Here is a 27,090-nt window from a genome sequence, read left to right as displayed (position 1 = left end):
AGAACCCTTCCCTCTTGCCTGTGCAAGGAGTATTTTTCATAGGGAAGCATTGATACCTGAACCCTCCCCGCAACAGCCTGAGGTGGTTCAGCCCAAGAAAAGCTTTGGCCTATCCTTCACCAACATTGTGCCCTCCTGATGGTGCAACTCCCATCATCAGCCCCAGTCAGCACGCAGTTGGTGAAAGTTATTTAAGCACTTGATTCTGCGGATTTACAAACTGCCTCAAGACAGGCTTTTTAATTAAGGAAGACAACAGTGACAGGGAACTATCTGTATTACCTTTGAAGGGCTTGTGTGGGGCGTTGGCAGTCTGGCCAAAGGGAGGGAGGTGGAAAAGTGAAAAGTAAAAAAGCAATCACAATGAGAAAAATCAGAATGCCAAACGCCCACTTCCACCCACGGAGTTTCCTTCAGGCCAACTTGTCCCTGACCTTACATAGAAGAGGAGCTTGGCCGATTGTCTCTTTTGCCTGCCCCACAGGGCACCTCGTGCTGCCCATCATTCTTGTGCAGCTCCAAGACCTCCGCAAAGAAGACAGGGAGGGAGCTGGCACCATCAGTAGCCTTGGGCAGAGCACAGGGGCCTATGTGTTTGAGAAGCATGAGAACAGTGGCTCTCTCTGGTTGCAACAATGTCTGCATTCCATGGCATGATCACTGGAGACGGCATCGATCCTTCCGTCCACCTGACCGGCCAGCCAGCTGGAGGTACAGTAGCTGCCTCCTGCCTGCCCCTTCTCAGCCACCTCCAAGAGGCGAGGAAGGGCCGCTGGGTGCGGAGGTGGCAGAAGGAATGAGTTCCATCCGTTGCAAAGCCTGGCACAGTTCCCCGGCAGCTCAGAGGGACATGCTAGTGAGGTTCTCGTGGCTGAGGAGCCCCTTACGGGAACTGCTGACTCCGTGGCTGCTGCTACTGCAGTAGTCCTGCAGGTTGTGTCGCAGGGTGACAAGGGCGGAGCCGAGGCAGGCCCGATTGGGGGCCTGCAGCCCTCCGGGCAGCTGGAAGAGGACAGTGGCGACTCCGGCCATGCTGTCGTCCGTTGGCTCTAGGGTAATGGGCCCCACCCGGAAACTGGAGTAGGAGTAACCCATCAGGTGAGAGAGGAAGGGCTCTGAGCGGCGGAAGTGGGCAACAGGGTAGGGCACCTCATGGTAGGGTTTCAGGCGGCTGGGCTGGGAGGCGGTCAGGGCTGGGTGCTTATGGGGGCGCGCAGGGAGGAAGACCAGCTCGGCGGCAGCCCCCAGAGTGTCTGGCTCAAAGTAGATAGTCACTTTAGCAAAGGGCCGGCTGGCCATCTTGGTCATTTCCTGCAGGTGGCGACGTTGCTCGTGCCTCAGATCCAGGAACTGTTTGACTTTCCAAAGCAGGACACAGACAGAGAGGAAGAGGAAGAAGCAGGAGAAGAAAACAGAGAAGAAGACAAAGAGGTCAATGTGGGCCTGGTCTTGGCGGAAAAAGAGCAATCCCTGGGACTCTGTGATGTTGGGGCTGGCCCCCCCAATGCCCAGCAGGATGACATAGAAACGGCTAGATTTCAGGGCATGGATCTCGTGGGGGTAGGTAATGACCACTCTGTCTTGGACAGCCCGCACAATCAGCACGGCTTGCTGCTCCCGCACAGTGATGTAGGTAATGAGGCCATGGGTTCGGGCCTCTCGCACCAGGGGGGAGGACTGGCTTCCATTGTTTATGCTGCTGTGCCCACCCACTTCGTCCCCCGGCGACACGATGCGCACAGAGTGGATGCCTGTGGCCTGGTCGACATCCACAATAAATGTCTCGTAGGAGGTGGAAATGTAGACGTCCACGCCGCCAAAGGTCACGTCGATGGTGATCCGGATGTCAACGTTGGTGAATTTGGGCTGGACACCAAAAAAGACAGAGCGCCCGAATGGCAGGTTCTTGATGTTAGGCTCGTGGAAGCAGTTGAGTTGTGAGGTGGGGTCAAAGCAGCTCTCTTGGTCCACGATGACCAGACGGTAGCACTGGTGCCCACCCACCGGATTCCCGTGGAAGAACTCGCGGCACTTGGCACACTGTTGGGGTGACAGGGAAAAGGCAGTCAGTTCAACAGGGTTTGGGGCCACACCAGCTTTCAGAGGACCTTCTTCAGCTTACCCAAATCCTGCACTCTGGGTAAGTGGTGCAAAGAAAACTCTGCACTGTTTCCTCTTATTCCAAAATCTTTACCAATTTGCTGAATTTATTTTGCTTCTTCTAGTCAACGGATGGCACAAGGTGTCCTGCAGGATCCAGAAATGTCCTGTAACCACCTGGTGTGCTAGGCTTGCACAGAATCGCAACACAAAATGTCCCCTATTTTTCTTCCCACCAAAATTAGCCAGGCAGATGCCCTGAGGGGATGGCAAAAAGGGCACCATGCTGTTATCCCTATCTTTTAAGTTCTGAACAAAGAATGACCTTGTAGCTATCACGGCTGGTCATCATCAAGAAACTACACAGCTTTATTCAATCCATTAAAAAAAGTCACTGGCCAGCACAACAACCTGTGGCAAAAACCTCCATGGGTTAATTATGTGCTGTGCCAATAAATATTTATTTGCTTTTTTTCCTTTCTCTGAACCTTACTGCTGATCAGTTTCACTGGATGGCCTGGAGATGCTGCATTTAGGAGAGCAATCGTTCTATTTCTAAGGCACAGATGATCTTCTATGGCTTCTATTCTATTTATCATAATAGGCCTTGCATGGGAGGCTCCCTGATGGGTTGTGCCTTTTTCTATTGATCACTCTCTGCCTTTTATATCCTAAATCCTATTCCTACATTGCTTGATTTATTCTACCTGTTTCCAGCATATTCTGCAAGCTCCAGCCCTGCCTCCTGCAACCACAGCCCCACCCGTACCTGTTGCTTGTAACAGTCCTTTTTGTCGGATTGGGCGCTGTTCTGGCAGCCTCCGGTCTCCGTGTTATTCTGGCAGGGACAGCCAGTTCCATCCAGCTCGTTGCAAGAGTCAGCGTGGCCGTTGCACTGGCACCTGAGGGAGGAGGGAAGGGGCTGTGAGGAGGCCTGCTCTGCTTCTATCATGCTCCAGTCCCAGAACTCAGGCTGTGAGGGTGGCAACTAGGATAGAAAACTTGGGCAAGGGCTATGGACCATCTTTTGATATGACGTGAAGCATATGATGGGAGCCTCACTTGTACAAAAGAAGCTAGAGGACACTAGAACAAGAATCTCCTGCAAACCAGAATAATTGTTGGGGGAAGCCAATGGGGCAAAAAAGCCCCCCCTCCCCAGAAGAAATAATTTTGGGGACGGATGAGTCCCCAGGAGGTACAACAAGTTTCCTCTTGCAAAGTTCCCTCCTCTTCCAAAAAATATCCCCAAAGGAACACACTCCACTTAAAGATAAAGTAATCTTTTGTCAATATTTGTCTTGGCCAATTTATATCATAGACACTTCCTGCCTATTAAATCAAAGGCTGAAGAAAAGTCTACAAAGGCTGCAAAAATAAACTTATTTGGTCCCTTTATGGTCTTGTAAATTAAATGATAAAACACGTAAGCCTGGTCTATTGTGTTCCTACCTTTCCTAAAATCCTTGTTTGTCATGAACAATAGACTGACTCCTGTCCCGTTCAAGCAGCTTGTTTAGTGGATATCGCAAATAGAGTTTGGAGGTCACGTCTAAAAGGCTAATAGGTCTATAATGACGGGGGTCTGCTGTGTCACCTTCCTTAAAGATAGGCACAACAATGCTAGAGAGCCATCCTGAAGGAAGGTCATCGGTTGAGTTTAAAGGGCACTGATGGCCATGTAGGAATAAATGTGTTTTGGTTTGTCTTACTTTCCCCTCTGCACCAAAATACCTGTGGGGGAGCTATTGTCCTGCTGCCCTGTTCAGAATCATTTCAGGCCTCGTCCCCAATTCAGCAGTCTCCAAGGCTAAGGCTCTACCTTGTGACAGCTATGAAAAGAAGGAGCAACGCTAGAAGGGAGCAAATAAGGAGTGGAGCGGTTCAGCGGAGGGGCTGCCCACATGTGCACCATGGATCCTCCGGACAAGTGTCATAACAAGTGTTTTTGAGGCTGGCCCCGTGGTTGTGGAATTCTCTCCCTAAGGAGGGATGTATGGCCCACCTGGCTTTTAAATGGACCCCAAGAACTTTTTGTTTGCTTGCTTTTTTAATATGCGACATTCTGCTTTAATGTCACAAGGTTTTAGTTTTATATTGTGGTTTTTATTGGTTGTATTGATAAATGCGTATGATGATTTTGATATAAAGTGCCCAGAGTTAGGTTTTGCCCTAAAAAGTGGTATATACGTTTTTGAAATAAAATAACTCGGGCTTCTCTTCCTGCTGCCTAAAGGCCTTACTTGGTGCACTTCCCCTCCAGCAGGAAGTAGCCATGCAGGCAGCTCTCGCATTTCTCTCCAAAGCTGTTGTTCTGACAGTTCACACAGACAGCTGCGTCCTCGGCTGGCCCTTCTGCCACCCAATTTGGGATCTGCAGGGAGGCGAGGGGTGAGGCAAGGAATCGAACAAAACAACTCCACAACAACCAGCTTCTCAATTTTCCTGTGAGTAGACATGGCTTACGATCCTATTATGTAACTTCTTATCACTCAGCAAATGTGATGCAACACCATGATCTCTCTCTCAAAAGCAGCTGCCTTCTGGTTATACTGGAAGTGGGCTTCATGTAATCTGTGTCCCTGTATACCCTGTGTTTTATTAGAATCTTGAGAATTCCCTTTTTTTAAAAAAGCAGCAAGCTTCTAGTCCTCATGGGTGCAAAGAAGACAAATTTCAAAATAAAAGAGGAAAAAATATACTGAGTAAGGCAAAGAGCCCTTTTTTTGCAATACTTGTGATTCCATTCATGTAAGGTAAAGTTTGTACACCGTGTGTACACCATTACTAGTGATAAATGCTTATTTGTCTATTCGGTCACATTCACACCGAAAAAAAAAACACAGTTCAAGCCATGAAAATTATCCACAAAGCCTACTGCCCATAACTAATATACATGATGGCACACTATAAAGGTTCCCATGTCCATTTGCTTATGTGAAGAACCTGGACACACAAATTCCCTCTCTGCTGTTTTGATCTGACAGGTACTGCCCACTAGCAGTTGCACCAACATGCCTTCCCTGGCTTCCCACCCCCTGCATTCCTCCCACTCACCAACGCAGGCTCCAGCGGGAAGCGGGCAGGATCCCGACGGGCTCGCTCGTACTCTTCCCGCGTGATGCACACGTTGCTGTTTCCGCGGCAGAAAGCGTGGCAGGGGTGACAGGAGCCCCCATGCAGGGCCGAGCCAACAAACAGCGGCTGGCACTTTTCACAATGTTGCCCCTGACGGAAAGAGGTGACATGGCAGAGTTGGGTGGGGACATGGAAAGTGACAGTAACCAAGTGGACGTTGGCATGTTTGGCCTCCGAGGGAAGGGGCCTCCTCCTTCAGGTGCCCTTTAGAGGGAGGCAAGGGGGACTCTGTGCAAGAACACACTTAATCTATGAACTGACCCTCAATGCCTAACAAAGGCGGATCTTCTCCTCCAGCTGGCACCCGCGTGAGCCCTTGCCTACCGAGGGCCACTCAGATGCCCACCCGTTACCTGCTGCTCCCTGCTCTCACCATGGTGTTGTTGAAGCACTGCAAGCATTGGTCCTGCGCCTCCACACCCTGGCAGTTGCTGTGCTTGTTGCACTGACATTCCACCGAGCAGTTCAGCCCCACGTAGCCAAAGTGGCATTGGCAGGCGTTGGGCTCCACGCAGGTCCCGTTGATGCAGCCCTGCTCACACACTGGCTTGCACAGCCCTGTCACGCTGCAAGGAAGAAAAGGCCACCGTCAAGAGAGGCAGGCGGCAGAATGAAGAGAACTGCTCTGGTTCCCAAAAGGCGGCTCGCCAGCACAAGTTGTACACGTGGGGTGCATTCAGCTAATTCCTACTCAGAGGAGACCCACTGAAATGAATGAACCTAAGTTAGCCATGTCCATTAACTTCAATGGGCCTACTCTGAGTAGGACTAGTGTGGAATCCACCCAATGTCTGTGACCTCACACCAGTGTGAAGCAAATGTTTCCCCCCGTTTCCAAATGCTTGTCACCTGACAATAAGGATAGCTTAGCAGTCGATCCCTCTAAAGGCAAGCTTGAGTGGCCAACTGTCTTATCCATTTGGAAGGAAAAGAGAGACGCTACTTGGGGGGACTCTCTAGGTTCACAGAAGGCGCTGGCAAATTAAAAGAACTGTTAAAAACCCACAAAATCTGCCTGACAAGAACCTTGTGAGTTTAGAGAATGCTTGGAGAAACAAACCTTAGCTTCGCATTGTGGTTCGCTTGAGCAAAACAAACCCTGATCCTCAGTTCAGACATGAGGCCAAGCCAGGGATCGTGGTTTGTTGCTTATGCTAGGAGAAGAGCAAAGCGAGAACAATCTCTACATTCATGGTCAGCCATCAGCAATGGTTTTTTGTGACAGGCAAATGCACAAATAAACTACGCAATCAATTAAGTCTATGGTTGAGAGCAGCTGAGAAGTGGAAATCAAAAAGAAAAAAGTGGGGGAATGAAAAAAGAAGGGTGAGGAAAAGAGGAAATTGATCTGCTCAAGTGTCCAACAGTTAACAGTAAACACCGTGGAAGAGAGAGGGCCACTGAAGGGAGGTGCACTGTAATCCAGGACCAGCAATCATTGGGGAAAACTGTTCAGTGGGCCCGCAGGGCAAACAAGATTTGAGGAAAATGAGGGGAACGGGTAGAAGAGATATGGGAGACCAGTGGGCAACACTTCTGAAAATAAATAAACAAACCACTGATGTGGGAGGATTCACCTGCACCAAATACCTCCCTCTATCAACGGAGAGATTGCAGGTTAATGTGCAATATCTAAAGACACAAGGTGCAGACTGGACAGAAGGCATTCCGCGGTACAGACATTCGAGACAGAGCAGTTCTTAGTGAAGTCAAGACTGAGAAAGCAGCCACAGGTAGCACAGATCTGAAGTTGACAATTGTATCTCCTTCCCCCTCCCCATGGCACTCACTTGTCCAGTGTGTAGCCATTCTTGCACGTGCACTTGTAGCCATGGGGCAAATCGTTACAGTTCTGGGTCTCATTGCAGTCATGGTGCCCATTCAGGCACTCGTTCTCAGGAGGGCATGACATGAAGGCCCAGTCTGCTTTCAGGCCACATGACTCTATCAAACCTGGAGGGGAACGAGAAGGACAGGAAGCCCTGAGCCGCTAGGGATACTCAGAGCAGCTGTCTCCCAACCTAGGGCCCTCTAGCTGTTTTGGATGACATCTCCCATCAGCCATGGCTGGTGCAGCTCTGCTGCCTGGGGATGACGAAGGTTATCTGGAGGGCAGCAGGTTACGGAAGGCTGCCACAGAGGACAAAAATGCACAGCACCACCAGTGTGCTTGAGAAGGAGCCATCCCCTCTGGATCACGTTCTCCAGGAGTAACCGCCTAGCTCTGGGCAAAGGACTGCCCCGCCAGACGATAAAGGCACTTCCGATCGACAGTTTGGCCTGGGGCTGTGCATTACTACGCTTCTAAAAATATTCTAATAGAATTATAGTCAGAGACCTCCTGTTTGCAGCAAGAATCTGCTGGTCTCTCTGGTTACATGCCACATGCCACATCCCGTTCCATGCTGCTTGCCACCCCATTTCCTGAGAAAGTGCCACAGGACTCCCCGACTTGGGTTCTGCTTGGTACTCACCGTGGCGAGGTCCACTCCGCCCACCTTCCATGCAGCGCCCTTTGCCGTTCTCGCCCCGGAGGCCGCACCAGCCGCAGCGGGGCTGTTGGATGCAGAGGGCACACTGCTGGAAGCGTGAGCAAGATGGGGTGCAGCTCTCGGTCCCGCTCAGCACTCGGCCACACATCCCAGCTGCACAACACATGGGCAGGTACGTGGGGCTCATACACTGCAGAATGACAGAGACAGAAAAGGGAGCACATCAGATCTCGCTGGCTGACACCGCTGGACTCTTCACGGATGCAAATCCAGATTCTGCAATGTCAATGTGCACTGCTCAGACATCGTTAGCTGAATTTCCACACTCATAACTGAATTTAGCTGAAATTAACTTTAGCTGAATTTCCACAATCTGATTCCAATTTTTCTTCTTCAGAGAAAAAGCTTAGATTCCCAGGAATCTCCCCAGGCTATATGGGAGCATCCCCAGCAGAAGGAAGAAGACCCTTCAAAGAGGTAGCCCCTTCCATCATTACCCGCTCTCACCTTCCCTTCTGCCCCCACCCCTGGGATTACCTGCTGTAAGCTGATGCTCCAGACACACTGCTGCCAGCCCCCATCGGCCCCCTTGGAGCTCAGGCACTCCCCACAGGTGCTGTGGTTGTGGCAGGGCGTGGGACAGGCCAGCGGAGGCGAAGATTCCACCGGCATTGGGGAGACGTTAAGGAGCGAGTGGCTGAAGCACGTCCAGTCGTACGTGGGCTGCACACTGAGGATGCGACGTGTCTCCCCTGGGCCGGGGGTGGGGGAGATAGAAAAGTGAATATTGGTAGCCTTCGTGGCCAAGATTCCTCCTCTTTTTTCTCAGAGGCGGCCCTACCAGGAGGCATGTTGGCCGCTTCTTGGTAGGTTACCGAGGCCCGTTTATGGGCAGCAGAGTTCAAGGGTAGAGAGACCTGCCTCATGGGATACATACAAAGGCCCCACTGAAATAACAAAGAGAAGCTTCACACAGCTTAGGCAAGAGAATACCGAAGAAGTGCGCAACATGTTGTTGACCATCATGAAGGGCTGTTTGGGTTTTCTCTTTGCAGGCACCAAAAGATCTTGGACTAGCCCAATCAGAGCCTATCCTTGCAGCCATGAAAAACGCCAACAAGCCCTGTTCTCTCTCCATCAGCCCTTCCCCAACATATGCCTTCATCATTCATTCCATAGAGGTCGTCGTCAGCCAACATCTACCCGGTGTGGCATACCACCCCTGTGCCCCCAAAGACTCCCATTTGCCTCTCCATCCTCCAAGAATTCTCCACCATACTATCCTCTTTTTCACCTTAAGGGCCACATTCCCTTCTGGGCAACCGTCCAGGGGCCACATGCCAGTGGTGGGGCCACATGCCAGTGGTGGGGCCAGAGGCAAAAGCAGGTGGAGCAATGAATGTAAATGTTACCTTTGCACAGTAGGTTCATTGCTGCACATGCTCACCCCTCTCTCTCCTCCATATAGAGAAACAAAAGGCAACAGGGGAGTCCAAGGGCACATGCCAGCCAGGCAAAAACATTTGGGGTGTGAAGCAAGACCAGTGAGGGGGTGTGCCCTGAACAGAGGGGTGTGGCCTGAGAGTCCTGAGGGTCAGATAGTTCACCACCCACTCCTGCTCTACGCAGACTCTTCCCTGCAAGATTCTCCCTATCTCCCTCTCCTCCCCAAGGCCCACCGCTAGTTATCTTCCCACCTCCAAATCACATCTAGCCCCTCACCAGTGCGCTTGAACTGCCGCGTCCACATGCATTTCCCTGAAGCCGTGCATTTGGCACAGTCCGAGGCCTCACACGAGATCTCCGAACAGTTGCTGGCCACGAAGATCTCACGCTGGTTAATGCGGCAGTCATTCTCCGAGGTGCAGCTGCCGGTGCTGCCGATGCAGGCGCCTTCGGGGCAGTTGGTGCACCATTTACACTGTGGTAAGGCCTGGGGATCAGAAAACAACGGTCAAACCCTCTCTTATTGGGGCTTGGTTGCTTACATCCAAAGCCTGGCCCCTAGGCATTTTCTCCCCCAACCCCTTTCCCCAACATGGTTTGGCTTCTTGAAGGCATCTCATATCTTTGGACTGTAACACCTTCCTGGGGCTCAGTATGAGTTGCCTTAAGATCGATCTCCAGGTAGAGTCAGAGGTTGCAATCAGATAGCCTCTGAATCTGTCATTTCCCCATCCCTGTTCTCAGAACTCACCCCATGTGACATGCTGGAATATCAGGCCACTCTTCACATTGCACACTTGCCTATCGCTCCCCTGCACCCATTTCTGGGAGGAGCCGGATATGGAGAGGCTGGGATCATGTGCTGCTGCTGCTGCTGCTGCTGTGTGATCCCAAGGCCACCTCCCTACACTACTCCCTCGGAAGTGAACACAGAAGTGTAAAGTTTGGGAGCCCCTCCCTCCCATGCGAAAGGGACCAGAGGTGCTCCACAGCTAGTGGGCTGTCTCCGAAGATGCGAGTAGGGCTGCTACTCACTGGAATACCCAGACTGTGGGCCATGGCACGGGGATGCTGCGCAAGGCACTCGCTACAGGTCCTGAGCCGACGGCACTCATCTGCAGACCTTGGGGTGGGGAAGCAGGGAGTCCCTCCAGAACAGCCCTGTCTGCAGGAAGGAAAAAAAGAAACCATGAACTTCAGTGGGAAAAAATCTCTTCCAACCTCTCCTCCCTACCTATAGGGCCAACCCTATTTACTCATACCTCTCAATGCTGTGTACCCAACCCCCTAGCCAAGATTTCAAAAATGGGAGTGAAATCCTCTAAATGAGAGGCTAATCATGATGACACACACAGTCAAGGAAGACACATCAAACTTCTTGTAAACCAGGGGTGACTAATTGGTAGCCTGTGTGGGACTACAACTCCCATCATCCCTGACCATTGGCTGTGCTGGCTGGGGCTGATGGGAGCTGAAGGCCAACAACATCAGGAGGGTCACCGAGTTCCCCATCCCTGCTATAAACAAATGGGAAAAGGAGTGGGGGGAAAGTAACATAATATGGGAAAAGAAGAAACAATTACATACTCAGAGTTATGAAAGTGGCCAATATGGAAATGTTAGGAGAAAATTGGAGACCAAAGAGGACCACTAAGAGTTAAAGATTCTTCAAAGAACCTGGTCTGCTGCAGCATAATGAAAGGGTTACAAACAGGCGATACGGTATGTCCGATAAATTATCTAGGCATCTTTTTGTTGAAAGTACCAAAAGATAATCAGATGTAAAACAGTGTGAAGGTTCAATCTGATTAATGAGTAAATTTAGCAATGTCAGAGAAAAGGAATTAGCAAGAGAAAGACAAGAAGGAGAACGCTAATCCAGACTTTATGAAAAAATTCTGGGACTTTGAGCACAATGTAATTATTTGGTAGAACTGGCCAGACGATTAAGGGTGTCTTTCTCATAGAATGTATGCTGTTCTGTGGAGCAGGAACGTTCAGAAGTAAAATCCATTTGCTAACCATTGTGCACTCTCCAGAATGGTTGCAATAACCTGAAGACACCAGGTGGTGTTTTGGCAACGTCCCCGTTTTCTTATCCCCCATAACCACTCCCATTTCTCCTACCACCAATGAGCTCCCCATTCTTCCCTCTCCTGATGGCCTAGTCCCACCCCAACTGATGACCACACTGTCCTGCTCCTTCCCAAACACCATCCGGCCACCCTCCTCTTTGTTCATTGCCCTGCCTCCATTTGTCCTCACCTATCAGCAGCATCAGCAGAGAGGCAGCTGGCATGGCACCAGGTGCAGCTGGCGTTAGATCTGTGGCAGGCTTCCAGGCTGGGAAATATGAGGCAAGGGTCGGAGGGCACAGAGAGAGCCACCATGCGTCCCAGCGCCACCCCGTTGAAGCCCCCTGAGAGGAAGATGCGGTCTCCAACGGCAGCCACAGCGTGGGCAATGGACTCCATTATGGGCTCGCCCACCACAGCTTCTGCTGCAGAGCAGGAAAGGAAATATGCAGGTGAACAGCAACGAAGAGGACAAAGAGCGAGTTGAAAAGGCCAGTGGCCATAGGCACATGATTGTCCCATCCCAGTCAGAATAAAGAATGGAAGGTATTAGAATTATTAGACAAAATTCTGTTATAAAGGAGGCCAACTGTTTTGTTTTGCTTTTTATTATACTGTGATTAAGAAATGAGCTGATTTGTTTAATCTATTGTGTTTAAAAATAAGCTTGTTTTAACTTTTTTCTTTGAAACTTAGGGAATATTCTGTTTAGTTTATTATGTATATTATGATTTTTTTTCTTGTACTTGATTTTATATGCAATGTTTATATTACGTTGATACTGAAGAGGATGTTTTGTTCAGTTAATTGTATTTTATTGTTTTTTGTAGTTGCTGTTTTAAGATGTTTTGACTTGTACACCGCTTAGAGTTTTATTTAAATATAAGCAGTATATAAATGGTCTAAATAAAATAAAATAAATTATTTCAGAAAAGTATGTCCTGATTCACAGGGAGCTATTTGCAAAGCAAAAGCCAGGAGATGAGATGTTTGCCCTTATCTAGATTGGGGTGGAGACCTTGTGGTCCTCCAAATGTTGTTGGACTCCAACTTCAATCAGCCTAGCCAGCATGGCCAATGATGAGGGATTTTCATTTATTTATTTAATATCATTTAGGAATGATGGGAGCTGGAATCAGATACCATCTGGAGGACCAAGGGCTTCCCAACTCTGCTCTAGATAAATGAATATATCTACAACTGAGGCAGTTGTACAGGGGCCCAAGCAGATGTAACATTGACCAATCTTCTAATCCTGGTTAGACAATTGAGAGCACCTTGCAGGCTCGCACACTCTTCCCCCCACTCACATGGGTATTCTCCCTCCCTTTCAAGTTCAGAGCTAAGTATGGCCAGTTTTACGTCTACAATGGTGTTTCCACTAACCGTGGTTAACGTCAAACCACAGTTACGTTTGCGACGGTGCTCAGGTCCCTGAACCACTTGCTTTTTTAAACCATAAGCTGGTGTGCCTGGAATGCTAAATTCCATATCCCAATCCTACACGGATCCATCCCAGCTCTTACCTGTGCTGTTGGGTAGGATCCAGGTGTTGCAGTTTAGCTGGTAGAAGAAGAGGTGGTTGGTGAAATTCTCATGCTCCGTGCGCCCCCCAATCACCACCATAGTGTCCTTCAGGACAGCTGCTACGTGGAAGAAGTGAGCCAGTGGCTGGTGAGGGTGAGAGAAAGGGATTGAGGAGAGAGAGGAAAGAACTATTCAATGTCAGCATATCATACTTATCCCCTAGATGACCCTCATACTCCATGGGGATCCTTTTCAAGCCAACTCTTCCAGCTGGATGCTCTACTCACCCCTAAGACAGGGGCGGCTAACCTGTAGCTCTCCAGATGTTGCTGAAACACAAGTCCCATTATTCCTGGCCACTGGCCATGCTGGCTGAGGCTGATGGGGTTATAGTTCAGCAACATCAGGAGGGCAGCAGGTTAGCTAGTCCTCCGTGAGGCTAGCACCTAGGAAGTGGTCTGTTGATACTAGATGAAATGTGAGCACCACAGGAATAACAGTACAGTCCTTTCACATTTTTATATCTCATTCATTCCTTTGAAGTCCCCACCACCACAACTTGTGGTTTATGCAAGGAAGAGTTCAATAACTGAACCTATTGTTCAATTGTGCTGCATGTTAAGTAGTGTGAAGGAGCAGCGCCAATTGGATTTTATACCTCAAGCAACACAATGCCTTGAACTGAACTGGTCCATATAACCTGTGGTCTCTCCTCTCCTGCCACTTACAATACAAGTCCAAGCACATTCATATACATATACTAGAGGGGATCTGTCCCACGACTTACCTCCCGCCACCCCCCAGGGAACCCCACTCCCCTTGCCAACCTGCCTGCCTCGCCTGTTCCACCACCACTGCTCCCCTGGGCAAATACTGCCGCCACGCAGTACACCTAGGCTGCACACTGGACTCCCGCTCACCTGTCCAGGCTGCTACTACCACTTCCCCACACTGCTGCCTCCACTGGAGAAACTCTGCTACTGCATAGGCCACACACTGGCCTCTGTCCTGCTGCACTTGCCCGGGCTGCTGCTGCCGCCACCACCACATAACCTTCAGCACACATAAGCCAGCCAGTTGTGTGCCAAGGCTGCCGCCGCCATTGCCATCTTGCTTGCTTGCCAAGGCACACAGTGGCAGGCAGTGCAAGTGGTGGGCAGCTGGGGGGGGGGCTGTTCACACTGCAATTCACAGCAATTCACAGCGTGACACATTTTTATGTATATAAAAATAAATACATGCATACAAGTACTGCATATATTGATCCTGTCACATATATATATACATACATACACACCGCACTCATATAGAGAACACACCATCTTCTCACTACCTCCCACCTCCTCCTATTCTGTCTTTAAAAAAGATATTTTCCAGCTTACGCTATCCTACATTTCCCCATCACAAAGACCATGGCCCCCCTGCCTTGCACTAAAGGGGCCAAGATCTCCTATTCCCAGTTTCAGTACTGTGCAGGGCTTGCTTTGTGGCACCAACATGGGCCGAGTCTTCATAATGAGAAATCCTCTGGCGATTTCCCTGTATCATCAGAATCTCCAAATCGTGCTGGAAAGCTAATACGTGACAGCATACCGGTCACGACTGGTCACTTCTGGCCTGATAATATCTCACCTTTGGCCCCTGAGATGGAGCCAGCAGGCTCCAGGTCAGGTTGGGATAGTAAAGGCTGTAGAGCTCAGGAGAAGCTGAAACCATCTCCACGTGAAAGCGGTGGCCGCCAAAGACATAGATGGCATCTGTGCCCTCGTGGTACACAGCTGAGTGTCCGTACAGACCTGAAACAGAAATTACAGTGTCAGGGGGTTGTTTGCTGCGTGGGGCATCTGGGTTTGTGCCTCACCTGGGCTGATGGATCTCACTAGTGGAAATACGGTGGCAAGGACTGCGGGACGTTTACACCATTCTCTAAGATTCATACTTTGCAGCTGTGGTCCAAAGGGTTTGCAGGATCTCCTTTCCTGGAAGCTTTTAAGCAGTGACGACTGGCTTAAATCAAGAAAAATCCTGCATTCTCAAGGGCATCCTTCCAACCTTTTTAGTTCTATATCTCCCAATTACCCCCCAGAACTCCACAGTGGAGAGAAAGGATCCTCTACCTGTAGGGGGTGTTCCCGCCTGGTTACCGGCACGCCAACTCTCAGACACCACATTATATTCCAGCAGTTTTTTGTTGAAGCCATTCTCAGGGGAGTAGCCACCAATGAGGAGCAAAGATGAGCCATGTCGTGCTGTGAGTGTGTGACCGGCTACGGCTGGGATCAAGGGGTCCTGGAGCAGCAAAGAAGATCAAAGAAAACCTGTTGGGACCCGGGGAGACTGAAAGAAGAGGGGCAGGGAGCTAGTGAGGCATAGGGTTCCTTCCTCTTCCCACCAATCTGGGTTCATCTGCAAAGACACTGGCAGACTCTGGGGCAGTGGAGGCTGTTGTCAGTGGGGCAGTGAGTCCACTCTGGGTTTTAATCCGAACTTTCAACACCTTGGACAGCTCCTAGAAAGTTTGGACTAAAACCCGAAGTGGATTCACTGCCCCACTGACACTGGAGCCACCAGCCTCCACTGATGGGGGGGGGGAGCGGCATTTAGAACCAACCATTCACCCCAACCTTCTTCAGGAGGACCATCAATTCCAGCATGTCTTTTTTACCCTTGAACCTCTGCCCCCTCCCCACCAGTCTTGCCACCATTTACCAAGTGATACACTCCAGTTTCTGACTGGGTGTACATGTGCGATCGACTCTCCTCACCACTCGGCAGGACTGGAAGTTACTAACTGGTAAAATTGGGAATATAAGAAGCACCCTGCTGAATCAGACCGGAGGCCCATCTAGTAGAGCATGCTGCTTCCCACAGGCGCCAACCAGACGTCTCTGGGAAGCCCACAAGTCACTAGTATCCAGCCTTAGTCTGAGATAAAGCCAGAGCAGCTGAACAGTTTTGATGGGAGGTGGAGCAGGAAGCGGACAACTAAGGGAGAGGATATTATAGATGTTTGTTCAATTCTGAACCGTGCAGAAAGACTGGAAACCATTCCTTCTCCCTCTCTCATAATACTGGAACAGCCATTAATGTAGACCTCGGTGAACAAGGCAACAGAGTCCACAGCAATGGAGAGCAGCTCCAATGAATGCTGTGTCTTATGGTCTGAATTGGGAGAGGACTCCTTTCCACTGAGGCTTCAAGCTTGGCTTATTAGCACAAGCCCTTTTTCAAGAGTGAGGAGACTGCCTGCCCCCCCCATCCTGTCCTTCACCAACAGACAAGGGAAGGACGTTTGACTTCTTGTCCGACTACAGAATGTGGCAGAAGCAACTGGCTCGCAGCTGTTGGAAATGGAATGCTGCACTAGATGGACCTTTGGTCTGATCCGGAGGGCTCCAGTTCTTATGTTAACAGGGGCCTGTCCACACCTCATGGTCTAAATGCGATGGTTACCTGCACAAGTCTCCACTGCAAAGTTGTGAGGTTGAGCAACCAGAAGTCATTGGCCACCCCGTCAGTGGTCAGCCCACCAAGCACATACATTGCCTTACAGGAGGGAATGTACGCAGCTGCATGGAAATATCGAGGGTTGGGGCCGGGGCCTCTGTCCTCTGTCCCCGCCAGCATCTGGGTCCAGCGGCGTTCAGCGATGGAGTATCTGTGGAAAGGCAGCGCCCTCTATGGTCATGATAGGAAAGGCAGTGGAGGTCCGGCAAAGTATTTTGGGGAGGGGAGTGTCTCCTACCTGTACACATTACCCAACATTCCCTCTCGCAGTGACATGCCCCCAAACATCCAAAGCGTGGTGTCTGGCCCCTCCACCATTGTGTGGCCTAGGCGGTGAAGAAACCGGCTGGCTGTGTCCTTAAAAATAGAGACACGTGATGGTTAGATTCAACTCAGCCTTCTCCGGTACTGAAGTCAACTCTGGAGCACCCCTTGTGCCCTGGGGCTTTCTGCACCTATGCCCACTTAGTAGCCACTCATGCTGCCATGGAGGCCCTTACAGGAGAGGACGAGCGGGTTAGATGCCCTGAGATTGTTCTCAAAGCCCAAACGACAGATTTTCAAGACTGGCATTGCTCCAGAACAACAAAACTTTTATTTATTTATTGCAGTATGCACACAAGCATAGATTATCTATCCTCCTGCCTCAAACACACCCCAGGGCAGCTCGCAGATAAACAACCCTAAAAGTCCACTCTCAGAAGGAGCTCACAAGGGTAGGGGTCACGTACAGCTGTCAGCTGGGTGTCAATCAAGGTGTCCCAGATGATCTTGCCAGCATCTAAACGGATGGAGCAATCTTTGCCAGCAAATCCGTCACTGCAGACACAGAGGCCCAGGCTCTAGGGATGAGAAGGGGGAGGGGGCAGGGAGACAGAGGAGGATGGGGAGACACAGTGAGACCCACAGGAGAAATCGTAGGTGCAGCAGGTACCAATTTTGGAAACCGGGACTGGCCTGTGAATGGTACTCAAAGGCCACGATCAAACCATTTGAGGGTTGCTGAAGGCAACGCCGGAGGCAAGGGCTCTCACCCGCATTAAAATTCTACCCCATAACTCTTGTACTTTGATCAGGTTGACCAACCAGATACGGCTCCTGAAGAGCTAAATGTTCCTGCCATCCCACCCACAATCTGCTTTGCCTACTCTTTCCTCAGGAGAGTCCACTTGACCTGCATCATGTTTCCCACCCTGTAACCATTCTGTCGGCTTTGGGATCTCTCTGCACACTCACTGGAGAGAGGAAAGGCAAGCCGTAAAAGCACAGGTGCAGAACAAGGCATAGATACCTTTGGACATGCACAAAATATATAAAGTTTTGCATCAAGACGGTCTGGAGTCTACAACTTGCATCAGTTATGCAAATATGCATGTTGCTGCTTCCTTTTTATAACTTATTTTTCTTCTGCTAGGCGCAGGGAGCTCTGCTCATCCTGCCTCACATTCACACAGCCCCATCTTAAGAAAGTAGGACGAGCCTGGCTGCTGGATCAGGCCAGTGGCCCTTCTGCTCCGGCATTCTGTTCTCCCACTGGCCAACTTGATGTTTCTTCCAGGAAACCTACAAGCAGGACCTGGGCGCAACAGCACGTTCCCCTCCTGTGGTTCCCAGCAACTGGTATTCAGAGGCCTACCGCCTCCAGCCATGGAGATAGATCACAGCCATCGTTGCTAGCAGCCACTGACAGCTTTTTATCCTCCAGGAGATTTCCGAGATTTCATTGGGTCATCATCGATATGTCCTTTCCCACATGAATCCATCCTGCAGCAGAGGAGTATTGTGCTGTCTAGTCTAATGCCGTCTATTCCAACAGGCAGCGACGCTCCAGGATTTCAAGCAGAGGTCCTTCCCAAACCAGCTACCTGAAGTCTTTTAACTGGAGCTGGCTCCTTCTGTATTGGGACTGTTTTATCAGTAAGGTGCAGGCCTCCCGCATCATTTTAGCCTTAAGGGCAAGAAAACTGCTTAACAATGAGTTTCAAGGCACTGAATTTGGAAATCAGTGCCCATTTCTACCCTTGTACGGTTCAGTTGTGGAATACATGCAGCCCTACCTGTATCCAAGTGCTGCTTCTGTCAAGCTGCACAGCACAAAACAGGAAGTTAAGCTGCTTGGAAATGTCACGGGATTACGGACTAGGCCCTTCTAACTTGCCACTATCTTTTGACCTGGCATCCATATCAGTTCCTAAACTCTCAGGGCAGAGGCCAATGGCTTGGTAAGCATCCCCTTGGACATCAAGCCCACACCTGTTCCCTGATCTTCTTCAAATATTTCTGCCCCTCCAACCCACACCAAATGGGGCTCACCCGGTTGCAAACCCCCTGCCCGGCGTCAACGCTGCAGTTGCCCGGGCAGATCTGCAACTGGCAGCTGGGCCCCATGTAGCCACTCTTGCAGACGCACTGCCCTTCCTGGCACTCCTGGTTGGCGTGGCAGCTGGGCCGGCAGCGGTGCACCGTGTAGGTAGCGTTGAAACCTGAAGCCTCGCTGGAGTTGGCCTCATAGTAAATGACCAGGAGGCCTGCAAGGAGAGAGAGAGAGAGAGAGAAAGAATCAGAGAAGTACCATTGTGGTGAAGGACTGTGACCTCCAGAAAAAGAAAGAACCCTTTATCGAGGTGAGGGCTTTGGGAGACACAGCAGGAATTTATAATAATGCTTTTTAAAACTGTGTTCTTCCACAGCACCCTGAGTTTCCTCAGAAGCTTTGCAGGCATTCCACAGTGCAAAGATGGCAGACAAGCTCTCATGAAAGTCAACCTGCCTGTCATAATCAACCTTCAATGCACAGCCAAAGGTATCATCTCATGAAATGGAGCATAATGGTCAATAGGCTGGCCCTTATTTTATTTATTTTACAGCACTGATATACCACTTGATTGTAATAAAACTTCTAAGTCGTTTTTTTTAAATTAAAACATTAAAATGATAAATACAAGACTGTTAAAAAGAGGCATTTAATATGCAAAAGACAATTAAAAACAATAAGGCTTGCCTAAACAAAACTGTTTTAAGCAGGCGCTGAAAAGAGTACAGGGTGTCAGTGGCAGGGAGTTCCAAAGCGTAGGTGCTGCTACTGTTAAATATTGATTTCTTTCAAGTGTGGAAGTATTATGCAGCACGTGCAACAGCGCCTGTTCTGCAGATCGAAGTGGCTGAGTAGGCATATGTCAGATAAGGGGATCCCAAAAGTAAACTAGACCCAAGCTGTTTAAGGGCTTTATATAATAATAGTAACACCTTGAATGTGGCCCATTAACAAGTTGGCAGCCAGTGCAGATCTCTGAGCAAAGGTGTTACATGCTGACAGGGTCTCAATCCTGTCAGCAACTGTGCTGCAGGATTCTGCACTAGCTGCAGTTGCAGGATCAAGCACAAAGGAAGCCCCGAACAGACTGCACTGCAGTAATCCAGTCCTGGCCCTTCATGAGCTTTCATTGCCTCTCACTAATAGAAAAGGACCAGAATATTGCCTTTAATGCAGAAGTATCTGTAGCATCTGACTGGCCATCAGAGTCGGAATGTGGAGCTAGTTGGATCACAGATCTGACTAGGCATGCCAGTCATTAAGTTCACGGCATGCATCAGAACTCCGTTCTCCCTCTTTCTTCAGCGTTCCTCTTCCTACCTGATACAGCCTCCACAGTGATAGGACGGGGGCGGCCGTGGCCACAGAAAGCCCCAATCAGAGTGCGATCCTGCTGGATCAGGCCTGTGTCCAGGAAGTCAGGCAGCCCATCAAAGGCATAGACATAGTTATTCTAAGGAGAGAGTGAAGGATGAACAGCATGAGTTTAATAGCAATGCATCAAACATTCTACTCATTTTTTAACTTAGCCCCCGGGTACCTATTCTGTGACTTCAACAGATACTGTGGATCAAGTTAAGTCAAGTCAAATGTATTTATATATACCTTTTCTGCAATTACTGTGTTAAAAGTGGGTTCGCATAAGATATAAAATTAGAGAAGTATGCATGCATTTTTGCAGTTTGGATGATTCAGTGGCAAGAAACTGAAGGAGGTATATCTGCACTATCTGGACCTTGTTCCACATTCATGACAAGAGAAGGAAGGCCGGATTCCATTAAGTAAGTTGGGGAAAGTATAGGAGAGTGGTTCAAATTCTTACATGCCACCCTAATCTTTAGCACACAAAGTAACATGCCAGTGGAGGTGGTGAGAGATTTCAAATTCCCAGTGCCCTAGCACCACATTGTTCTCAGCCAACCACTGGAGGATGAGGAAGGCACCTATTGTTTGGGATTCCCTCCCCTTAAACAGGCACCATCTCTGTTATCTTTTTGGTGCCTACTGAAGACCTTCATCTTTCAACAAGCCTTTTAAGTAGAGACCTTATCCCAGTCCGTGTCCTTGTTGGAATTGATTTTTAAGGTGTTTTTAAAGCTTTTTTTAAAAAGATGTTTTGTTTTAATATATTTTAATGTCTGTTTTTATGATGTTTTATAGTGTTTTTAGTGTTTTTTGTTTGCTGCCCTGGGCTCCTACTGGGAGGAGGGGCAGGATATAATAATAATAATAATAATAATAATAATAATAATAATAATAATAATAATAATAATAATAATAATAATAAATGTCACAGAGAGGAGGGAAGGAAGCACACCATAGCCTCCCACACCAAGAAACGTTCTGGAATAGAGATGGGAAGGCCTGGAAGAAAACATCTGGGGGGAGGAATAGGAAAAAATGTTTTTTTTAAAAAACAATTCCTAGGCCTTCACATCTTTACTCTGGAGAGCTAGCAGCATGCTTTTCGGCAAAATACGCCAGATGCCATACCAAACAGGAGAATCCTTAGGCATGTCCTCTGACCCATTTCTTCTTGCTCTTTCTGACATTACGAATGTAGTAATGAAATATGAGAAACTTCTGCCAAAGGCAAATACTGCTTGCCTACAACCCCCGGCCCCCATGTGTCGCCCCACCCCCATGCTCACCATACAGAGGGTGTCAGGTTGGATCGTGAGGGTGACTGTCGGGCAGATCTGCTCAGGGCGACAGGGCTGCACGTCTTCACCGGTCGACAACACCCAGACGCAGTAAGAGAGCCCACCCAATGGGGCCCCCCCAGCCCGCTGAGAGCTCAGCGAAGATGAGGAAGAGAGGTTGGCAAGCAAGGAGCGCCCCACACACTCCTGGTAGCAGATGCCCTCATTTCTGGCAGGGAAAAAAATCAACAGCAGAGCAAATGAGTGGAGCCACGGAGCTCCCGAAGCAAATCTTTGGGTTTTCTCATGAAGGTCTGAATGTATGCGCTCTGAGCTTAAAGAAGGATAGGCCTGACCCAACGTAACACCAGTTCCGCGAAGACGGCATGGCCACTTTTGACGGAATCAGCCAGGAGACTTAAACAGCAATCAGCATTTTTTATATAATAGCCATTTCACCAACTCTGTTTCCACCCTACTCATGAAGGGCTTGGCTCGCAAGCAGCGGCAACAGGTGCCCAGCAGGACCAGAATGGGAGAGGCAGTTACTCCTCCCAACTGTCAGGGATGAAGATTCCACAGCTAATTTGCATAGCCCTGCCTACTGGCAGGCCCCTCCCCCATTGTCTTCAGCCACCACCAGGCAGTTTCAAACAAAAGTGAAAGAACAAGAAAAGGGAGCCAGCAGTTTGCAAGGAACAACTGACAAATTGCCTTGCTGGACCAGACCGACAGCCGACAAGAGTAGATGGCTGTGGGAGCTCCTCAGTAAGGCCATCCCTTTAGCTTGTCCCTGACAGCTGCTATTCAGAGATAGACTGCTTCTGAACATGGGGGGTCAATTTTGCCTTACAAAATCCATTGTCTTGGACAGGACTTTCTTTACGCGACTTTGCAGGCAATACTGGAATTCAGGGAACCTGACTTCAGCCGAACCAGCCGGTCCCGCTCACCTGGGGTCTCCGTAGTAGCCGGGGGTACAGCGCTCACAGTGCAGCCCCTCTGTGGGAGGGGCACAGTAACAGGCTCCGGTGGTGCCGTGGCAATAGCCCATCTCCTCCAGGCCATGCCCATTGCAGGCACACTCCCGGCAGCCGCTCTGGTTGGTGGCATTCCCGTAGCTGCCGGGCCGGCAAAGGTGGCAGCGCTCGCCGTGGGTCCAGTCTGCGCGGGGAAATGCGAAGGAACAAAAGGAGGATGAGAAATGTAGGCAGGGAACTTGAAGAGGTGCAGAGAAGGAGGGAAGGACTGAGGGCCTGTCCTCTTATACCAGGAATGGGGGACCTCAGGCCCGGGAGCCAGAAGTGGCCTTCCAGGCCTCTCTAGGTGGCCCTCAGAACTATCTTCAGGTCACACCCCTCCTTGACTGTGCTTCACACCCGGAGTGGTTTTGCCTTGAATTCTGATCATGCTTCTGGCTCGCTTGCCTGGATGGAAGACAGAGGGAGGGATGCGCGTAGGTACAGAAAGTGGCCTACTGTACAAAAGGTACACTGTGCTTTCCTTGCTCTGCACACGTTTGCCTCTGACCCCGCCCGCCACTGGCATGTGGCCCAGGAGGGAGTGTGGTCCTTGGGCTGAAAAAAGTTCCCCGCCCCTGTCTTATACCAAACAACTTTTGCCAGCCTGGCGCCCTCCAGATGTTTCGGACTTGCTGATGGGAGTTGCAGTCCAAAACATCTGGAGGGCACCAGGCCAGCAAAGGCTGTCTTATCTCCTGTGAAGTGCCATGCATGCGGACGGTGCTATCCGATACACACACACCAGCAAAACAACAATACAGCGAAAAGCAGATGAGAAGAATTTGACGCACTCTGGCATTCATCGCAAACACCTGGCCCCCCGACGGTGCAGCTGCTGTGGAAGTGGCAGCCGCAGTCCACGTTGCATTGCACCCCGCTAGGTGGCGGGGTGGCCCCCGTGATCAACTCGGAGGTCCAGCCCAAGTCGCACAAGCAGGTGAAGTTGGGCCCCCCGCTGCATTCTCCGTGGGCACATTCATCATAGCAGCTGTACGGAGGGAGGGAAGAAGAGAGAAAGTGCATAGAGCTGCTGTTAGGCCACCCTCAAGCAGGCCCATTGCCACGGCAACGTGACCTTGCCCAACCGCATTCACTTCCTTCCTGGGCCGAGGAGCCTGGGCTCCATGCAAAACAAAAGCTGTCAATGGGTGCTTCAGTTGACTGATTCGTTAAAAGGTAGATTCATTAAATCAATGCATCAATTGATTAAACTGCAACAATTACGTCTGTTACCAAAGCTCCAATTTATTGGTGTAACTTTGAGATATTGAAGGGAGGGTGAGAATTTACAGTGGAATCAACAAAAGCTACCACTTTTGTGTTAGAAGGAAAGGGCATCTAGTCCCACATCCTGTTCTCACAGTGGCCAACCAGATGCCTGTGGGAAGCCTGCAAGCAGGGCCTGCCTGCAACAGCCACTGGTATTCAGAGGCATTACCCCTCCAACAGTGGAGGTAGAACATAGCCATCGTTGCCACTGATAGCCTCAGCCTCCATGAATTTGTTTAATTAATGATTGCTGTAAACCACCCAGAGAGCTTCGGCTATGGGGCGGTATACAAGTGCAATAAATAAATAAATAATAAATAAATAATCCTCCTTTAAAGCCATCCAAATAGATGCCCACCACTAAATCCTGTGGGAGCAAATTCCATAGTCTAAGTATGCGTTGTATGAAAATGTCTCTGCCTGCGAGGAAAGCCCCAAAAGCAAAAGGTTGTTTTTGGCTTCCTGATTTCTTTAGAAACGGCAACCTGGTCTCCCAAGAACTTACGAGTGGATATTGGCAATCAAGGATTAGGATGGTTGTGAGAAGACCAATTTCACCTTATATTGTCAGATCAGGCAGTAGCGATATAGTTTCAAAAGTTTATAAAGAGTTAGCTGGGACGTTAATGGGGGTGTTGGTTGGGTTTAAATGAGTCTGGAGTGTTATTTGACGTGGAAAAATATGTGACACCATAGATTTAAGCACCAGCTAAATCTATATCTGTTTACATCAGGGCAAACACATTGAAATCCTGCACAGATGGTACAGGACCTGGTCCAACTCTCATGCATGACCTCAGGCCTTACACCATTATGACGGTGAGCTTGATTTATTTAAGGCATTTATATACCACTTACTCATTAGCATTTCTAAGCAGTTGTGGGCATTATGGGAAAGCATTATAGCACAGAAGTTTTGGGAAAAGATACGATCTGAAATGTCTAAAATATTACAAGAACCATTCCAATTTCCCTTGATTAATGCACTGGACTTTTGTGGAAAGAAAGGGGATGTTAACCACTGGTGATCTGTTACGGTAACAGGGGGGGATTGTTCTTTTTGTTACTATTTGTATTTGTTTATCTCAATAATAAAAACATAAAAGAGAGAAAAAGTCTCTTCTTGCTTGCCTACAGGTTCTGATTTTTGCAGTTGCCAACTCAAGGGACCCCCACACCCTCTAGAAACATGCCGCCTGCCCCTTGTGATCTCTCGACTCACGTCTGGTTGCAGTAGGCCACCCCATCCCCTGCATAGCCCCGGTTACAGTGACACTCAAAGGCATCTGGCGTGTTTTTGCAGCTGGCGAAAGGGTGGCAGTTGGCCAGGCCCAGGCGGCACTCGTCCACATCAGGGCACTGCCCGTAGGACCATTGGGCAGGATGGGTGGGAGGCAGCCCGTGAGACTCCCAGAGTGCCACTGAGCAGTTCAGGAAGGTGCTGAGGCCTGAGAAATCCCCAGGGAGGCACCTGCAAAGGAAAGGGGAGAGAGGTTGTAGCCCTCACAACAGTCTCAGGGTTGAAGTCACCTTTCCTGTCAAAGGCTTCTGTGCCCATAACACCTGCAAGACAATCGGAAATTCACCAAATGTCACGTTTTCCCATGAGTGACGCTCCAACAATGGGGAAAAGTATGCCTGTTGCATTTCTTCCTGTCACTCAAAAAGTTATGAGCCTGCATTAGAAAAAAGCTGGCAAAGCTTCCAGCACAGCTAGCACAACAGCCTGAAACCTTCCCTTCAAAATGTAACTCCAAAACCACAAGGGCTAGTAACTTGATTTTAAAATAACTAATTTAAAGTGAAACCTGAGATTTCCAATTTGGCGTGACATGCCAAATCACACATTAACAGCCCCACACTATGTTATTCCCCTCATCCCACAAAGCCTGTGGCCAGATTAAAGCAGAGTGCAAATGCTAGTCTTACCTGCCCAAAGTAGGGTTGTCCGAGTTGCCACACCAACCACATTCAAAGTTCTGCAAACATTCCCGGCAGGTGTTGAACCGGGTGCAGTCCAGGCACTGGGGCACAGAGTGAACACTGAGGAGGGGAGAAAAAGAGAAACCAGTCAGCTGCTCCTGAAATCCTGCATGTATGGACTATCCCACAGAATTGTGACTCCTGGGTTTTGCTTTAAATAAATAGTTTATTTATTTATTAGATTTATATCCCGCCCTTCCTCCCAGAAGGAGCCCACTAAAACATCTGAAACACAAAAGACTTTTAAAATGTATTAAAACAAAAGAAAAATATCTTTTTTTAAAAAAATTAAAAACATTTAAAAAAACAATTCCAACACAGACGCAGGCTGGGATAAAGTCTCTGCTTAAAAGCCTTGTTGAAAGAGGAAGGTAAATAACTACTTTTAAAATCAAGTTACTGGTCCTCAAGTTGCTAGCTCTCTTTTCTTTCTTTCTCAACCCTCAGTAGCAGGTACAAAACCCCAACAGCTTGGCCTCCGTTCCAGTTGATCCCGCACCTTCCCAAATATTCATATGCAGTTCAGGGTGAAGGAAGGATCAATTTGTGACCTGGAAAATACTATTCCACCCTGACTGTGACTCAGCTACAGATGAGGAGAGGCAGCTTTGGACTACAGACCCGTGAAGACACTGTTACTGTCCCTAGTCCAGCTGGGCTGGTACATATCTAATATCTTTACTGGAGCTCTTGTGTTTTATGAGTGTAGTGAGCTCTCTGGGAGCTCTGGTTGAAAAGGAGAATCCTAATATACTAAACCCACCTTACCCAACCCAACTGGTGCCCTCCAGGAGTTTTGGATTTGGAACTCCAATCATCCTTGACCACCAGCCATGCAGGCTGGGACTGATGGGAGTTGTAGTCCAACAACATCCGAAGGGCCCCTCGTTGGCGAAGGCTGTACTAAACAGTTTCTGCCACAGAACGTTCAATTTCAGTCTATCAGTTCCTACTTCCTTCAAGTTAAGAGCCTGCTGGATGCATCCTGTTCTCACAGCGGCCAAGTTCATGTTTCCTTTTCTAAGAACGCTGGAAGCTGCCGTTGGTCCATCTGGCACAATATTGCCTAAACGGACTGGCAGAGGCTCTCTAGGGTTTCGGGCAGAGTCTCTCTCAGTCCTACCTGGAGATGCCATTGGGGATTGAACCTGGGACCTACAGCATGCAAAGCTGATGCTCTACCACTGAGCTATGGCCCTTCTTCTCTTTAAGTCTTGCCAATCTGCTTTCTTCTCCTCTTCCCCAGGGTCTCCTTTCACCTCTTCCTCTTCAGCTCCAGTCTTGCTCCAACTGCCGCCAACTGCCTTCTTCGTCCCCTCCCTGTTTCCCAACATTCTGCACCCCTCCCTTCACTTGCCTTGGCGTTCCGTCATGTCACAGGAGAGCCAGTGTCATGTGGAATGCGTTCAGAGCATTGGGCCACCCAGGTTCTAAATCCCAGTCAGCCATGAAGCTCACTGGATGACATTAGGGCCAGCCACTGTCTCAGCCTCACCTGCTTCATAGTGGGCGGGAGGGTGCCAAGACACCAAAAAACAATGTGAAAGAGGAGCAGGCATTACAGTGGCAACCCCT

General features: G+C 49.4%; 1 protein-coding gene across 2 annotated transcripts in view; it reads right to left on the bottom strand.

Annotated features, from left to right (window-relative positions):
* Positions 1–259: 259 nt before the first annotated feature.
* MEGF8 (multiple EGF like domains 8) overlaps positions 260–27,090 on the bottom strand; it is a 51,373-nt gene continuing 24,542 nt past the window's right edge. For both annotated transcript variants that reach the window (XM_061597965.1, XM_061597964.1), the window contains exons 20-43: positions 25,462–25,575; positions 24,755–25,003; positions 23,055–23,251; positions 22,195–22,405; positions 21,251–21,470; positions 19,920–20,052; positions 18,599–18,813; positions 17,017–17,127; positions 16,524–16,642; positions 16,232–16,436; positions 14,896–15,067; positions 14,411–14,574; positions 12,778–12,922; positions 11,442–11,676; positions 10,212–10,341; positions 9,453–9,663; positions 8,268–8,482; positions 7,713–7,920; positions 7,029–7,191; positions 5,612–5,804; positions 5,158–5,328; positions 4,344–4,474; positions 2,870–3,002; positions 260–2,040 (exon numbers count right to left, since the gene is read on the bottom strand). In XM_061597965.1, coding sequence (XP_061453949.1) covers positions 841–2,040; positions 2,870–3,002; positions 4,344–4,474; positions 5,158–5,328; positions 5,612–5,804; positions 7,029–7,191; positions 7,713–7,920; positions 8,268–8,482; positions 9,453–9,663; positions 10,212–10,341; positions 11,442–11,676; positions 12,778–12,922; positions 14,411–14,574; positions 14,896–15,067; positions 16,232–16,436; positions 16,524–16,642; positions 17,017–17,127; positions 18,599–18,813; positions 19,920–20,052; positions 21,251–21,470; positions 22,195–22,405; positions 23,055–23,251; positions 24,755–25,003; positions 25,462–25,575 — 5,245 coding nt within the window. In that variant the 3' untranslated portion in view covers positions 260–840. The remainder of the gene's footprint in view (positions 2,041–2,869; positions 3,003–4,343; positions 4,475–5,157; positions 5,329–5,611; positions 5,805–7,028; positions 7,192–7,712; positions 7,921–8,267; positions 8,483–9,452; positions 9,664–10,211; positions 10,342–11,441; positions 11,677–12,777; positions 12,923–14,410; positions 14,575–14,895; positions 15,068–16,231; positions 16,437–16,523; positions 16,643–17,016; positions 17,128–18,598; positions 18,814–19,919; positions 20,053–21,250; positions 21,471–22,194; positions 22,406–23,054; positions 23,252–24,754; positions 25,004–25,461; positions 25,576–27,090) is intronic.

The sequence above is a fragment of the Rhineura floridana genome, chromosome 15 (assembly GCF_030035675.1).
Source record: "Rhineura floridana isolate rRhiFlo1 chromosome 15, rRhiFlo1.hap2, whole genome shotgun sequence".
NCBI classification, from domain to species: Eukaryota; Metazoa; Chordata; class Lepidosauria; order Squamata; family Rhineuridae; genus Rhineura; species Rhineura floridana.
Note: the sequence above shows the minus strand (reverse complement) of the source record. Positions and strands in the feature narration are given on the sequence as shown.